General features: G+C 40.4%; 1 protein-coding gene across 1 annotated transcript; it reads right to left on the reverse strand.

Annotated features, from left to right (window-relative positions):
• Positions 1 to 4,277: 4,277 nt before the first annotated feature.
• Positions 4,278 to 15,663, reverse strand: LOC146449303 (uncharacterized). Its single transcript, XM_085101911.1, has 3 exons — positions 15,463 to 15,663; positions 13,546 to 14,034; positions 4,278 to 12,234 (listed from the first exon to the last, which is right to left on the reverse strand). Exons 1-3 carry the CDS (start codon positions 15,661 to 15,663, stop codon positions 4,372 to 4,374), a joined length of 8,553 nt encoding a protein of 2,850 aa, XP_084958037.1. The 3' UTR covers positions 4,278 to 4,371.
• Between the last annotated feature and the right edge of the window lie 863 nt (positions 15,664 to 16,526).

Here is a 16,526-nt window from a genome sequence, read left to right on the forward strand (position 1 = left end):
AAAATGTTATATTCGATGCGCTAAATCAAGATATTTTGTTGCGTGTACAGAAGTCTGACTGAAAATCAAAGCTTTTTTGACCCAAAATCAAGCTGTTTTGTTGCGTGAAGTCTGACTAAAAATAGATAAAACCTCTCGGTAACAGTTTGAAATTGTAAAGCGTGAAAGAAGGAACTGATGGTCAAAAATTTGACTTACAAGCGTGACATTCTGGAATCCGGACCATTCATCACATATTACTTCAATCCTCGCCTCCAGTTCCACTAATCTGTCCGTTCAACAACCTAGCAATATAAATTTGTACATCGCCGGGGGGGGGGGGGGGGTCTCTGGTCTAAGACTTTTCGGTGTCTGTGGGCAGTGGGGTAGAGCGGAACGCTGAAATTAGTTAAACACGTGGGCGGAGGGACTTCATAAAATTTTCTATGGGGAGGGGAGGGAGGTTGAACATCCTAACCTTTCACATACTAACTTTTACCGAAATGATACTCCTTCCTCATACATAAAACAATAACAACAGCAACAACAACAACAACAACAACAAAAGTGAGCTTTTGTTTTACCTCCGAATCATTTTTTACGCCAGCAATTGTAATCATTGGATTGTAATTTCTGCCACAAATTTTCCGCTCAGTTTCTGCTACCCTCCCTAACAATTGGATTAATTTCTACTCTTTGAGTTCACGGTATTTTTTTGGCGACAAATCTGTTACTTCCCTTTGGCATACTACTTCGGGCTGAGCCTCCTAGTTTTGCATACTATATAAAGTCCCCAGGGGGGAGGGGGGTGAGGAGAGGAGAAGCTAAGGCGATCCTTAAAAGTGATCTTACAATTCAATCGCACAGCGAAGTACAATGTAAATACAAATACTCACAACATATTTTTCCGGTAAAAGAGGGTTGAAGAACTTGATTTACAGAAGATACGAAGAAATAGTTGATTACAAGAGGGTCTGAATGGGGCGGTAGCTTTGACAGTTGACGGTTAAATTTCACCGATTTTGACGGTTAACGTTAAATTTTAGGGCTTTTGAGGGTTGACGGTTATCAAGGAGAAATTTCTTTCATGAGTTTAAAGTTAACCCTTTCCCGCCCAAGATTGCCATATGGCACATGACGTAATTATGAGCTCAGTATTTGGTCAATTTGTGTGAAATTTGCACAACCAAAAGATCTTGGAAAGATCTACAAATTGAAGGCATAAAATCATGCCCCCCTCCTATATGAGACTTGATTTATCACCCTCAAACTTTTGGATTTTTTTCCTTTGTACGTTAAGGGTCCAGTTGATATATTACAACAAGCAATGCACTGAGAGCTGTATATTAAGCTATAGTTTAGGGGGATACCCAAGATGTACAACAAATAGGAAAATTTTCAATGTTTTTCTTCTTTCGTTTTGGATTTTCTCACTGTAATATGTGACCTCCTCCATCTTTGTTGGTGTGATTTATAGCATACCCCAGAAAATACCTTTTAAATGGTATATCACATGTGGTCTCCCAGTTCATAGTTATGGATTTAGAAAAATTTGGCATTTCCCTCGGGCGGGATAGGGTTAATATATACTTTTGTGTTTCTTAATTTTACCAATTGCGTCCTGGAGGTTGTTTTGGGGTCAGAAACACGTTATCAATGGAGTCAATCATTGATACTTTGAAACCGAAAGTACTTCCAGGCGGAAGTTAGTTGTGATGTCAGTTTAGATGGAAATTAAGTTGATCAGACCATAGCGTGAGTATCATTGGGAAGAAAGAAAGTGGTTTATCTGTTAAAACGATTCTCCAGTGAGAGCTAGAACTCCGGGTTGAGCAGCAGAAATAATGATATTTAAGACCTTAAAACCTTTTCACGTCTAATAATAACTGCTCTTTGTGACGGTTGATGATAAAAATTACCATTTTTTGACGGTTCACGGTTAAATTTTAGGCTGTTTGAAGGCTGACGCTTAACCTCATTGACACCCTTATACTTGCCAGTTTTGATGCAACAAGAAATTGTTATTTGTTTAAGTATTTTGCCGTACTCAAATTCGCTTTCAATCAAAATTTGTACTGGTACCACTTATTTTATATGAAACTTCATCCAATAAAACTCTGCGTAAACCATAGTTAATTGAGGGACTGGTTATGAAACCTTGCCTTGTTCAAAGTTGATAACAATGGTGCTGCAATTTAGGTTGGAAGGGCTGCGACCATGCACAATCCTATGTTTTAACGTTCACACTACAGCTGACTATTTTAACAGGAACGTTTCTATTGGCCAGTTGCTCCAACGCATTTCAAAATCTATTGGGGTTTCAGCCAGTCAAGGCCAAAAATGTTAACAAAAACATGTAACAAAGAAACTTGTTTGGCTTCATAACCATTCTCTTATATCAACTTTGCCGTAAACATAACAAATTCACCTAACTTTTCAACCTCTTTCCCAGAGCCTCTCTCTTCCTTTCTAGAGAACGGAAGGAAGAGTGAGGACACTGGGAACGAATTGCGAACTTTTGCTTCAAACAGTAACGCCTGCCACAAAACACGTGACATTTGTCACGTGACAGTTGTGAAAACAAGATCACCGAAAACCATCAGACAGCGGTGAAAATTGATGATACTCAACAGTTTTCGCACAAAGAGGAAAGAGAAACGGACTAAAGGTGAGGTGATAAAAAATTCAAGCTATAGAGAGTTCGTTTTGAATGCATAAATTTAAAGGGGTGAGTGCAAACACATCGAATGTGATAAGGAGCCCTTGGAACATCTTATATTCAGCTTAACTCAACGAAAATCTTGTTTCAATAGAAAATTCAGCTTTCTTCTAATACAGACGTTACCTTGTTAGTTTTTCGTGGTCGTGGTTCACATAGGTGATATATCGGCAAGTTTGGTTTCGTCGGTATTTTAGCGCTAAACACCAACTACCAGAAAGCAACCAACTGACTTGTTAACAAAGCAAAACAAAATTGTACGTTTAGTAAAGGAACAATTATTTTGTGGTAGGTATTTGTGGATCTGAGTATTCAAACATAGATCATTCTTGCTTGTTGTCATAAACCTGTGGAGTATAAACTTAAAGGTGTTCATTAATGTTTATTTAACACCAGTCCATTGGTTCCATTGAGCAAAAAAATTGACACTTTTGGCGCATTGTAAGATCCTTTTTTTTATGCAAATGAACAAAGCGTTAGCCTGCTGGGGGTAGGGGGGAGGGGGAGGGGGAGGGGGAAAAAAGCGGGAGGTGGGCTTGGAAGAGTGAACTCGGAATTCTATTTTTTTAATGGAAGGAGACTAAAAAGTGCTTCGACTCATTAAATCACGCAACACATTTTATTAAAGCTAAAAATTCAAAAACATTCAAGATTTACACTACTGAAATTGCTGAGTGCTGTCAAAATATTAGGCTGAGTTAATCAAAGCAATATTAAGCTCAGGTCCAGTTTGAGCCTTAACTTTGAATTAAATAATTAATCAATGTAAAGTCTTTCAAATCCTTTGCTCCAAGTCGCTTGTTCCGCTGGTTACCAAGAATGCGCGCAAACCGCAATCGAGGGCCTGAATTTCACCATGAAAAGCGTTTGGATAGCCAAGCCACGTGTATGCTGAATCATAGGACAAATTCTTACAGTTTGCAGTTACGAACTTACAAGCGTACTCTGGATAGTCTACTTGTTTAGGATTGACCTGACTCTAGTTTGTGAAATAACCTCGTTCTGCGCATCTCGGGTAACTACGCAGATCTTGGCAAGGGTTTTTGGAATCCAAAAAGAAAATTAAGGGTAACCATGCTTTTTGCAGAGATAATCAAGCTTCAATTTGGGAAAAATGCAATACATTGTTTTGTATTTTGGCGCTTTTTGGAATTACTGTTGCTTAATTTTTCAAAAAAAATGCGTGGTTACCCCCAATTTTCTTTTTTGGATTCCAATAGCCCTTGCTAAGATCTGCTTTTCCCGCATAGTCATACATCGCGCAAAAATACTTCTGTATTAGTAGGCACCGTCCTTATGCCTGAGTATTTACGACAGCCCGAAGAACAAGCGTTATTTATTTATTTATTTATTTACTTATTTTTTTGCGTTTTTCAGGCCTGGACACACCACGTTAGCACTGAACCCTGTATTCCTGCTTTGATGCTTGCACTGATGTTCTTGCGTTGGGTGGCCAAACAGCAAAACACCTCACCTTTTCGCGCGCGAGATTGACCTTAATGAAATGGAACTCAGGCTGCCGCACGTCCACGCACGTCGAGGTAAGTTGGAAACTGATTCTACTTGCGACCTCGTTTCTCCAAAGCGTAAATGCTTAGTCCTATTCGTATTTCAAAATAGTTTCTTAACGAATCCATCAAACTTGTCTCTTAGTTCGTGGCACACTCGTTATTTTAATTGTCGTAAAAGCTATAGCGAATGCTACTCAAGCTTAAGCTATTGTCCTCAGTCAGCTTTCTACCAGTGATGCTATGCTCACACCTAGATATACTGCGCATGCTTATGACTGGAGTAGCGCTGACCAAACTACGAACGTCTTCAAGCGTCAAAAGTTCATGTTGAGAGTTGTAAATTTCTTTCATCCGTCGATCGCATTTCTCATAAGCTTCTTGAGACACGTAGAGTTCCTTCTCTAATTTCTCCGCCTGCTTCTGCCATGATAGGATTTGCGAGCGGAGCTTGCCCAAGTTAGCGTTTTTTTCTTCCATAACTTTTTGATGATACTCATTTTCCGCTTTCAGTTTTCTCATGTCTTTTTCCAATTGGAAGATACACTCTTGTTTTCTCCATACTTCCGTCTTTATTTTAAGTTCTATTTCCAGCTTCATCGTTTCATTCTCTTGCTTTACTTCTTTAAAGTCGCTTTCCAGTTTCGCAAACTTACTTTGCACAAGAGACAGTTCTTGGTCTTTTTTGGAGTTTCCGTTCAAAGCGGGTTTTTCAGCTTGGGACATTTTCCTCTGCGATACTGAAAGGTCGTACTCTAACGAGCATTTGCTCTTGAATAGAAAATCTCTTTCTTTGCAAATACCGTCCAAAGTTAGCTTTAAAGTTCCATTCTCTTTGACGCTATTAGCAAGTGCAGTCCTTAGGGAGTTTGTCTCTTCTCTCAAGTGCTCGGCTTCAATGTTACTTCTCTGGGAGAGAAACGTTTTCTCCACGAGTTCTTTTTTCGTGGAATCAACTTCATTTTGCAATTTATGCGTCTCTGTGCGAAGTTTGTCAATAGTAACGCTCTTTTCATTAATCTCTCGCCGAATGCTGTCAGTATCAAACGGTGTGTTGTTTTCATTTTTAAGTCTATACTCGATACACTGCCTTTGCAAGCTGTCTCGCTCGTTTAAAATCTCCACATATTTCTTCCTCAAGTTTTCACTATCGGTCTGGCTTAGGCTGTTTTCTTGTTTTAATCTTCCAACCTCGAGTTGTAGTGTTGTGGTTTCTCTTCTAAGCTCGTCAATGAAGTTGTCCTTTTCCGCCATTTTCTGATTGTGCGCTCTCTCCAACTGCATGCACTTGTCGAAGTCATCACGTGACCTGGCTAGATCAAGCAATTGTTGAAGGTAGTCCCTTTCTCTTGTCATCTTTTCCAAATCGATTCGCAGCTCGAACATCTTCCCTGTTTCTTTGTTTCTAACAAATTCGTCCAGTTCAGTGGTGCTTGCCTTGTGCGTGATAGCGTATACTTGCTGTTCAAGTTGGCTTTTCTCCGCAATCAGGGTTTTGTTGACTTGTTCCAAGCCAAACACCGTTCGCTCCGATGCTTCGAGTTTATCGCTCAGCTTCACTTTCTCTGAGTGAAGCAAGTCGAGTTTCTCTTTATAGGATGATAACAACAGTTTGAATGAAGCTACTTCTCCATTCAACCTATCCTTTTCGTCTTTCAGTTGTTGTATTTCAAGCTCGCTATGTTGTACTGCGATCGAGTCACCATTGCGCATGCTAACAAAGTGTGTTTCCAGCTTGACATTATCCGAGGTGTCTTTTAACATCGAGTAACTCCTCTGAAGACTGCTAAGTTGGAAACGTAGATCATCATTCTCTCGCTTGACGTCACTGTAGCTAGTCTCAGAGCTTGAGATCTGCAGCTGGAGTTTTTGAAGCTGAATGTTCAGATCCTCCTTCTCAGTGAGAAGTCTATGATTGTCCTCTCTATATTGAGCGAGATCTTTTTTAAGCAAGTCAATGTCAATCTGAAGACTACTCGTGGCTGTTACGGATGGTCGTCTAGCGTTCTCATTCCTAGAAATCTCCTTTCTTAAGTCGTCATTCCTTCTTCTAGCCTCATCCACCAATCTCTTTAGATTTTCCTCTTGTCGTAGATGCCCCTGGAATTCATCTTCAAGTGTTGCTTGTATCACAGTTAATCTTCTCTGGGCTTCGAGTAACTTATTAGGCTGTGCGTCGCCTCTATCCTGACTCGTCAGATAAGATGACTGAATGTTAAACGTCTTTTGCTCAGCTAAGCGTAGTTTTTCTTCGGTAGCCTTCAATTTCTCATCGCCGGAATCGCAGCATTTTTCTAATCGTGAAATTGTTTCCTTGGACGCAAAAAGTTCTTGTTCAAGAGCCGCCAGCTTTAGATTCAAGCCCTTGAAATCTGCATCCGGTGTATGATCTTTTAGGATCCTTCCCTCAAGGTCTTCGATCCTTCGTGTTCTCCAAAGTACGTCGCACTCTAACTTTTCTTTCTCTTTGCTTTCCGCTGCAAGCTTGGATTGCAGTTCACGAACGTTATTTTCTAACCGAGATATCTCATTCGAATATTCTTCGTTTTTCCTCGCCAAAACCGAAGTTCGTCTTGAGACAGAATCGTCTATTGCTTCTACAATTGTCGTCGACCTGTCAGCAAAAGTGAAATACGCGCCACTTTTCAATTCGTCGTGTTCGTTGATAAAACTGGACTTGGTCTTAGCCATGGATAGCTCTGTTTGTAATTCACGTTTTTGGCGCTCAAGTGCCTGATATTTAGACTTGAATCCAAAGTTAGTTCTCTTAAGAGCCAGTAATTCTTTTCTGTTTTCTTGAAGCTCTTCTTCCTTTGCGAAGTTTTGAGCTTCCAAATAAGACATTCTCTGACGCAGGGAAATGATTTCTTCTTGAAGAGAGTCCACCTTGTGTTTTGAATCGTTAAAATTTCTCTTATGCGCTGATTCAAGAGCTTGACATTCGGACAACTCAAAACGGAACTTGCTATTCTCTTGAAGAAGCCTTCTCGCATTGTGTTCCGTTTCTGCAATACAACGATCTTTCTCTTCAATTTGAAGTTTAAGTCTCGCTACCTCTTGATTTACGCTCTCGTATTCATCGCGTCCGCCTGTAATCCTCAGCTTCGATGTCCTCAGTTCTTCCTCTTGGCTTTTGATTCTGGTGCTTTGTTCTTTGATCAAAGCATCGTTCTTCGCCACTTCCTTTTTGTAATTCTCAACCAAGGCTCTGAGACTGAACAACTCTCTCTGTGTTTCAAAGAATTCGTCCTTGCTGTAAGCTGCTCGTTTATTAGCTTCATTCAGCTGTGATCTGAGAGTAACTTGTTCAATAATTGCCTTCTGTTGTCCTTCCTCGGAAGTTGTTATCCTTCTTTGGCAAGCGCTGATACTGTTTTGCAATTCTTGAATCTGTTGTTGAGAAGAATTCAATTTTGCTTGCAATTCTGTTACGCTTCTCTTCAGGGCAAACCCCTCTTTATCGGCTTCATCCTTTCCTCTCATGGCAGCTGTTAGTAAGCTCTGAGTGCTGTTCAATTCTTGACGCAGCGCAAACACTTCTTTTTCTAGTTTGTTGTTCTCACTTGCCAAACTCTCAACGGCAGGGTCTTTATCAGTAGTTGAGAGACCTTTGTGTTCTAATAACAGACGCGACTCTTGAAGGTTACGCTGTAAACTTAGTACCTCTTCATCTCTTTTCTTTAGCGTTGCTTTGTATTCTTGCACCTGCAGTTCAAGTTGCGTTCGAACATTATCCGCTTTGTTAATCTCCATTTCTAATTTTAATACCTTATTGCGCGCCTCTTGCATTTCTCCTTGAGCGCTTTCCAGCATGAAAACAGAATGACGATGATCATCTTTGAGTGGAGTGTATTCCCTTTGTAGCGCTAACATGTCGTGCTCAATCTCGTTCTTTCTTGCTTGTAAACCGTGGCATTTCGATTCCCAGCTCGTCGCCTCGGCTCTAGCAGCAGCAAGATTATCTCGCAACTCCGTTTGCTTTGCTAACATTGCTTGGTTATTAGCTTCCAACTCAGCGATTTTTCTTTTATATACAAGAACGTCTCTTTCCATGGCCTGAACTTTCTCTTGTAAAACAGCTGTAGAATTCTCAGCAGTTTTTAGGCGCAAAAGAGATTTATTCTGCGATTCAAGGTTCCGATTCTGCTCAGCTAACTCCTTGTACTCTAGCTCCAGCTTGTGTGCTCTTTTCTTAAAAATATCAGCTTCATTCTCCAAGTTGGATTTCCTAGTTTGAAGATCTTTTATTTCCCCTTCTTTCTTAATTGCATCTGTCTTCAAAACATTAAGCATCCCTTCGAGATCTGCGATGTGTTTATCGGCGGTTACTTGACTTTCTTGGTGCATTAATGAATTATTCTTCCATTCTTCCATCTTTCCACATAGCGCATTTTTTTCACGATCTTTTTCAATCAACTGTTGCTCCAATGACGACACTCTTACCAGCGAAGCTTGATACTCGAGTTGAATCCGTTCTCTTTCAAGAGAAAGTTTTTGAATTCGTGTCTCGTATTCGCTATTAGACGACGTCAGTGTCAATATTTCCTGTTGTAAGCGGCCTTTTTCGAGTTTACTTCTCTCACAGTCTTCACGAGATGCTGCTAAAGTTTGTTTAAGTGTCTCGATGCTTTCTTCTAAGTACAGTTTACTAGCTTTCAACTGGTCAGCTAACAACAATTTTTCTTCCATTTCCTTCTTGATGGCATCCGCCCCGAGCCTCTGTTCTATAAGCTGTTTATCATTTTCCAAGAACTCTTCACGACTGCTTGTCACTCTCTGAAGAGCGTCCTCAAGTTGACGTTTCATAGAATCATTCTCTCGTTTCTCATAATCGTGGTTCACTTCCAGTTCTGTTAATTTACCGTGCAAGGCGACCAATTCATCTTTCAGTTCTCTCTTCTCTTGCTCATACTTCTCGAATGACAGCTCGCAATCTTGTACTTTCCTTTGCAGTATGCTGTTCTCTCGGTTGCAATCCAGGCTTTCTTGTTGCATGGTCTTTTTCTCCGCCTCCAACCTTTTAATCTTGTTCTTTTGGTCATCGAGTTTTTGTTTCAGTGATCTCTCTCTTTCTTCACTTTGCTTATAAAGCACCTCCGCTTCCCACACCTTTGCATCCCAAGACTTTTCCAGCTCACTGTGTTCATCGTGGTAACTGCTCGTCTCAAGTCTCGAGATACTATCATTAGCCTCATCCAAGCTATCTTCGAGCTCCTTCACCCTGGACTGACTCAACTCATAATTGAGTTTCAAAGAATCTAAATCTTGCTGTAATGCTAACATCTGCGTTTCCAACACAACCTTGTCGTCTCTTGCCTTTTCCAAAGAGTTCTCCTTTTCCTTTAAGTCCATGCGCAGACTTTCGCAAGTCCGTCCCATCTCGTGAGCTTCGTTTTGCGCAATCTTAAGATCTCTTTTGATATTGGTCACACTGGCTTGATAGCTTCCGCGCTCGTTCTTGTAGTCTTCTTTGTCGCGTTGAAGGTTTGATAACTGACCCTCTAAACTGGCATTTTTGAACTTAGAAGCGCTTATTTCTTGTTCAAGCGTCATGACAGATTCCCTGAGTGTGAATACCTCCGCCTCGCGTTGCTCAAGTCTCTGTCGATATGAAGCCAATCTTGCTTCATACTCACTTTTTTCTGCTGTCAAACCTTCATTCATCACCTTTAAGGTCATCAATTCACTCTTTCCTTTCTCTAATTCAGCTTCTGTAGATCTTATGCTCATTTGAAGCTCCTCCACAAGTTGATCTTTTCTAACAATTGCTTTGTTAAGAGTTTCGTTAATCTTCTTTTCCTCCACAACTTTGCTCTCTAAGCGCATTGTTTGCTCCTTATCGCAAATGAGTTTGGCATTGAACGCATCTAGTTGCTGCTTAAGCTGCGTTCTCTGCTCTTGAATAGACTCAATTTGGGATTCATATTTTGCTATACGAGTGCGCATTACATGAAGTTCTTCCTCGGCTTTCTCCTTAAATTCCTTGCAAGTCGAGATCTCTTGCTCAAGTTCTGAGTTCCTTTTCTCAAGAATGTTTACTTTCTGTTCCCGCTGCTCTTTACCCAAAACTGCTTCTTCCAACTCTTGTTTCATAATCGACATTTTGTCCTCTGTGTCTTCTAATTCATCTAGGAGTCCTTGAATATCGTTCTTAGTGAGCGCCGACATCGACTCTAGGGAGAGTACCTTACTCTTATATGAAGCTAGTTCTTTAGCCAGTTCACTTGATCTCGACCGCTCGTGATTCAGCTCTCTAGTCTTATCAGCGGCAACAGATCTCTTCAGACTTGACTCCATGTTAGCCATTCGTTTCTGAGCCACATTTAAGTCGGTCTCAAGCTGTTCTTTGCGTTTGAGGGTCGTTTCGTACAAGCTCTGCGCTTTGGTAAATTCCTCTTGTTTAACCATAAGCTGATTTTGTAAAGTTTTCTTCTCCCTTTCACACGTGTCACGCATCTCTCTTGTATTTTTAAGTTCATTGCGAGAAGCATCAAAGTCAACATTCGTGGCGTCTAGTTTTTCCTGAAGTTGTTTTGCCAAAACTTCTTTCTCTGCGATCTCTTTGTGAAAATCATCATTTATGCGCTGCTGCTCAAGAAGTTGACTTTTAAGTGAAGCAGCCTCTTGACTCACTGAAGTACAAGTGGCTGCGAATTCTTGCACTCTTATCTCACACGCGGATCGTTGAGTGGTGGCTTCCTCAAGCTCAGCTTCCAGCTTGGTCACCTTCTGTTGCAATGCCATCGATTGGTGCTGAAAGTCAAACTTCTCGTGTTCACACGCATTATACGAAGCCTGCAATTCTGATAAACGTTTGTAAAACGATTGCATTTCAAGATTCAATTTCTCGTTTTCGTCCTTAGTCTGTTTGTTATCTACCTCCGTGTCGCGCACTCGCTTCTGCGCTTCTAACACCTCCTCTTGAAGTTCTCTTTTCTCTTCCTCTATTATCTCCATCTGCGCTTGAAGTTTACTCACTTCGCTAAACAAGGACTCAGTCTTCACCTCATAGGCCGCCACTGAAGCTCTCAGCTCGTCAATAGTCTTATCCTTGTTGGTGGATTCTTTCTTATCCCAGTCCACGCTTCTTTGAAACTCCTCATTGCGACTCTGAGCTTTCGCAAGTTCTCTTTTCAGCTTTGCAACTTTTGATCTTTCTTCCTCCAGCTCGGCTTTAAAGCTTAACTTCTGCTTCGAAGCGCTTTCTAATTGACCCTCGTACTTAATCTGCTGACTTTTCATGGCCGCTAACTTCTGTTCTACTTCATTACTGGCGTCTTCCGTTTTTTGAAGCAAAGCCTTAGTCTCAGCATGCCTGCGCTCTGATAGTTCAAGTTCTTCTTTTAGTTCATCTCTTTCTCGTTCAGCTGTTTCATAACTGGCCTCAAGCTGACTAATTTTCATCGAAGACTCTTCGAGGTTTGTGGTCAGCAGTTCAATTTCTTCTTTAGCGTGCGCGTAAGTCGGTTCCAGTTGCGAGAATCTTCGTCCCTGCGCGAACATCTCCGACTCGATTCCAGCAATATTGTCACGCAATCTCGAATTTTCTGCTTCTAAATGAGTGTTCCTCTCTAAGCTCCTCATGTTAGCTTCTTCGACTGTCGATAGTTTACTTGAAACCGCAAACAACTCCCTTTGAAGTTGATCTCTTTCGTTTCTAGTTGACTGCAAACTGCTATCCAGCTCAGAAAGTTTTGTTTGAGACAAGTTCATTTCTGTTTGAACCACTTTACTCTGGTTCGCGTGGAATTCTAGCGACATCCTCTGTTTGGACAATTCCTTTTTAAGATCTTCCACTTTAGAAACAAGATCCTTATTGACGGTTTCTAACTTTTCGATTTGGCGCATCTTGGTCGCGAGTTCTTCTTTTGAGCTGTCCGCTTGTCTCTGAAGTTCGAATGAGTCTTTTTGCAGTAAAGAATGAGCTTCTTTGTTTTTGCGAATTTCCTCTCGTGATTCACCAAGCTGAATTTTTAGGTTCTCTTTCTGTTTAGTTGCACTCTGCATCTGCATCTCAAGCTTAGACACCTGCAATTAAATATAAAATAGAGTGGCTTTAAACTGAGTTTCGAAAATTATTCGCGTTTGGTTTGGTTTCGCTTTACTGCTCGCTTTGATTGTTAGGCAACTGAAAGTTCGCGCCATTTTCAACCAATGGGGAGCCAATCACTTCTTGGTCAAATGCGTTTCCCGCGCTTAATACCGGTTACATGTATTTCCTTTGAATTCTGATTGGTTCATTGTGCCGTTAAGTCTGTTGTGATTGGTTGCAAAAATTACTTTGGTTTTGGTTTTACGACACTCAATCGAAAATCGTTCTAAAAGAAACACAGATGTGAAAGCTGGCTATAAGGTGGTCAGCGCGTCTACGATGACTACCAGTACTACCACGTGGCGGGGAAAGAACCTCTTGTTATATATGACCAAAATATGAATTTTTTGGTACATTTTATTTGTCTCAGGTCGATCACTGCAGAGATTCCATTTAGCGAAAAACTTATTTTGAGATCTCAAGGAAGAGCGCTTATCAAAACTGAGCGCTCATTAGAAGCACGGCGGTTATTTTAATGAGGTGAATTCAAACAGTAAGAATACTATGATAATGAAACTGTACTGCGTATATCTAAGCTATATCTAAGCTAATCCCTATTTCAGACCAAACGCTAAAACTTCAAAACTTTATATTCACATCAAAACTCTAAATCTCTTTCAGGTCAAAACAGCTCGGAGAAAACTCCACACTTTGGCGTTGCCTTTATTTATACAAGTGAGTATTGTTTCATAACAGTGAGAAAGCCAACAGGCCCCGGTCATTCAAAGAGCGTCCGCTAACTCTATTCAGTGGATAAATGGCTATCCAGCCGATAAAATGTACTTCAGCCAGTACAATTTATCCGCTGAATAGCGACTTATCCGCTCTTTGAACAACCGTGGCCTGATTCAAAACCAAAGCCGGCGTAACATTCTTTCTGAGGGACCTTACGAATGTAAGACGGCAACGTCAACGAAAACGCCACTTGAAAATATAACTTTATTTCGTTTGTGCTACTTCGCGATTATTTCAACTCGTTCAACTTCTACACAAACAAAAAACTACCTAGGAAACAAATTGGTAGGGAGTGGCGTTCAAGTTAAGAAAGACTAACCCTTGAATTTGGTCATTTCACGCTGTTGTTTTGCAGAGGACGGCAGAGAAATGTACGAAAACTTAAAACGTTGTTCATTAAGCCTTCTGTTTTGTGGCGTTGTTGTTGCCGTCGCCGGAGTGTTTTCGTAAGGTCCCTATATATTTATATTTTCAAGGTACAAGAACAGCGTTCAAGTACAATTTCTACGTACCTTAATACTGTAATTTTTATTATTGTTCAATATTTCCCTCTGCAACTTTTCACTCTCGGCTTGCACTCCCGCCAACGTGTCTTGCAACTCCACCAAATCTCTCTGCAAAACTTCCTTTTCTTGTACAACAAAGTTGTAACTCTCTTCCCATTGTGCCGCCTCTTGCTTCGCCGAAAGCAGTTGGTCGCTTTGCTCCTCGGAATTTCCAGGGGAAACCATAACTGAACTTGAGGACATTTCTCTTTGCAGGTTTGCAAACTCTTTTTCCAGTTCATCTTTCTCTTTTCGTAAGACATTGATGATGTTTTTACATGAAGTCACATCCCGCTCTAGATTGTCTTTTTCCCAGCCTTTCTCTGTCAGCGTGCGTTTAATCGTCACCAGTTCTTCCTGGTTTCTTTTGCACTCGGTCCTTGACTCGCTCAATTGTTCTTCAAGCGTTCCCCTTGCTTTCTGTAGATTTTCTATCCTGGTTTGAAGCTGGTTAACCTGTTCGATAATTATCATAATTTATTATAGTTTAGTAATTAATTAGAAATACCAGTTATGCAATGCTTTCGAGTGTTATACCGTGAAATATCCCACTGGTTTCTAGCTTTCTGATTGGCTGTATTCTCTATGGCATGGGATAAATAGGTGTTTGAAAAGAGATATCCAGTAAAGACTTGATCGCCTTAGATGATGGTTTAGTTTCGTTCCAAAATTTGTTTAAAATTGCTTAACTTCTTTTAGTTTCTTCAGTAAAGTTTTCTCAAAGGTAATCTTTATAAAAATCAAAAGTTTACCTCAATTATACCTTAGCAAAAGTTCAGTATTTATTACGCTGCCAGTTTAAGATGTTATGCTAACGTTTGATCCTCTACAAGTTTGAATTTTTTGAGCTATCAGGCAATTTTTCCTGTTGTTTTCTTCATAATGACGTTCGGCTATACAAAATATTCTAATTATTATTGGCTTTAAGGTTTCACCATTTAAGTGCATCATGACACGAAATTGTTTTTCGGTTTGCTGTAGTTCATTATCTATAGAAAACGAATTGAGCACTCCTTTCATTCATTGATTTTTGCTTTTGAATATGTTCTCTCGCTAGTAATGGTTCAAGATTATCAATGAAATTGAACTGAATATTGATCTTATAATGGCGATAGAAGTCTACATATTTCTTTGTTGATGATCATGCAGCGAATCAATGGTTGAGTGAGCTCGAACTGTAATTCTTGCTCTGTTTTGTGATCAAATGCAGTGAAAAATAGCTTTGTTTAAATGCTAGAAGATAAAAATTTGAAGGAAGACAAATTGGAGACCAAACCTTTTACGACACGAGACAGACTTTTTCAGGCGGGTGCAAATTGAGACAAGCACAGTATTAACGGATTATAAGTACAATTACTTACCATTCGTCTCAAGGTTATTAAATAAAAGCTGTATTAATCTTTTTCAGTGAAAATATCCCACATACCGTTTTGAAAAATATCAAAATGATGCGTAATGGCAACTAGACCTGCTAGAAAACGAACAACTTTCTGTTGAACAGATGATTTCATTCACGGCCTCAAAACTGACTAAGAACCACCTTGTACAAAATAAAGCAAGGAAAGAACAGCAAAGTATTCGGCGGATTAGCAGATTTCATCTGAATGGTCACACTTAAGGAATTTTCACCCTCAGACTTAAACGTTAGAGGCACTTTGTATGGCAAACAAATAGAAAAGTACTGCACAGTAGCATTTATTTGAAAAGTTACAGAATTAACAGTTAGAATTACCGTGTGTAGCATGTATGATCAGGCGGTCATCAATACTTGATGTTAATTGATTGTTCTCACTTTAGCTCATCACTTAGACTTTAGGATTAAAAGTTTAGGTCGCATTAATGGAAACTTGGAGTCAAGCCAGTTACTACGCAGGTTTTCCCTACCTGGGTGGCATGTTCGGTTTTCACGATTTCCAGGTCTTGTTTAAAAGTTCGATAAGCTGCTTCCAGATCACCAAACGTTTCCTTTGCGGTGGCGAGATGTTGCAATGTGGCGTCCGCCGCTCCAACCGACCGCTCAATTGAATTCGAGAAGCTCATTTCCTCCAACGTTTCCATACGCGACGAGCGCGACTGCCTGGACATGTTTCCAAGCCGCGCGGAGCAAGTATAAGGTTCTCACATCTTAGATCGTAGCTAGGTTTTGAAGACTTGAAACCAGGCTGAACACGTTCGTGTATTTGCAAGGTTCGAGCCTGAAGTTATGTGATTAATGAAAAGCTGAACAGACGTTTTTTGTTGAAGGACGCTAATTTAGCTTAACTAATGAAACCGATTTTTCAATGGTCACTCGTAGCAACGATTGTTCGCGAGAGAATTGAAGCCAAAGGGAACAAAGGCCCCTGGTCCCAAAAGACTTAACGCGTCTGGGCACCTCTATTGCTTCCGAAAAATGACGCTCAAGCGAAACCGCTTGCAAGTAAACAACTGGATTAGTGAAATGGTTTGTGATTGGTTACAACCAATAAACACAAACATAAACAAAGCAGTCCATAGTGTGTATCAAGAGCTCTTGATTGTATCAATGCTGGCCGATCTGCGTTTTTTTGGCACCTAACTAAGAATTGGCTGTACTAAGATAGGTCTTTGTATCCGTGATTACTGTTAGGTGTCAAAAAAGTGTAAACCTTCTGAAACGCGAAGGAATGCTCCTTTGAATAATTGCTGAGGTTGTGCCATCCTGTCCTCTAAATCTTGTCTTTATTTCACAGTATAACTGCACCTTTCAAAAGCTCTATTTTCACTGTACCCTGATAACCTGCAGCTGCATTGTTTTTTAGAGCTGGGAGCATTGTTCTGTTGGTCGTTGTTTTGTTCTCTCGACCAACCATGTAAGACGTTGCAAATGGTGCTGTTCGCCCCCTATTTCAGACCAAAAGTCCTTTTATCAGATTCGGCCTCTAAAACCCATACCCGGTTTCAGACTTTTGGACCAAAATTGTTAAATC

This window comes from Pavona decussata, unplaced genomic scaffold, assembly GCF_977016875.1.
Source record: "Pavona decussata unplaced genomic scaffold, jaPavDecu1.1 SCAFFOLD_602, whole genome shotgun sequence".
Classification (NCBI taxonomy): Eukaryota; Metazoa; Cnidaria; class Anthozoa; order Scleractinia; family Agariciidae; genus Pavona; species Pavona decussata.

Bases quoted from the DNA above. Each gene is read 5' to 3' on its own strand.
- LOC146449303 (XM_085101911.1), bottom strand. From the start codon at position 15,663: ATGTCCAGGCAGTCGCGCTCGTCGCGTATGGAAACGTTGGAGGAAATG. The intron at 14,035-15,462 runs GTAGGGAAAACC...ATTATCGAACAG, and splicing joins AAACCGAACATGCCACCCAG to GTTAACCAGCTTCAAACCAG. The intron at 12,235-13,545 runs GTACGTAGAAAT...ATTTAATTGCAG, and splicing joins ATAAAAATTACAGTATTAAG to GTGTCTAAGCTTGAGATGCA.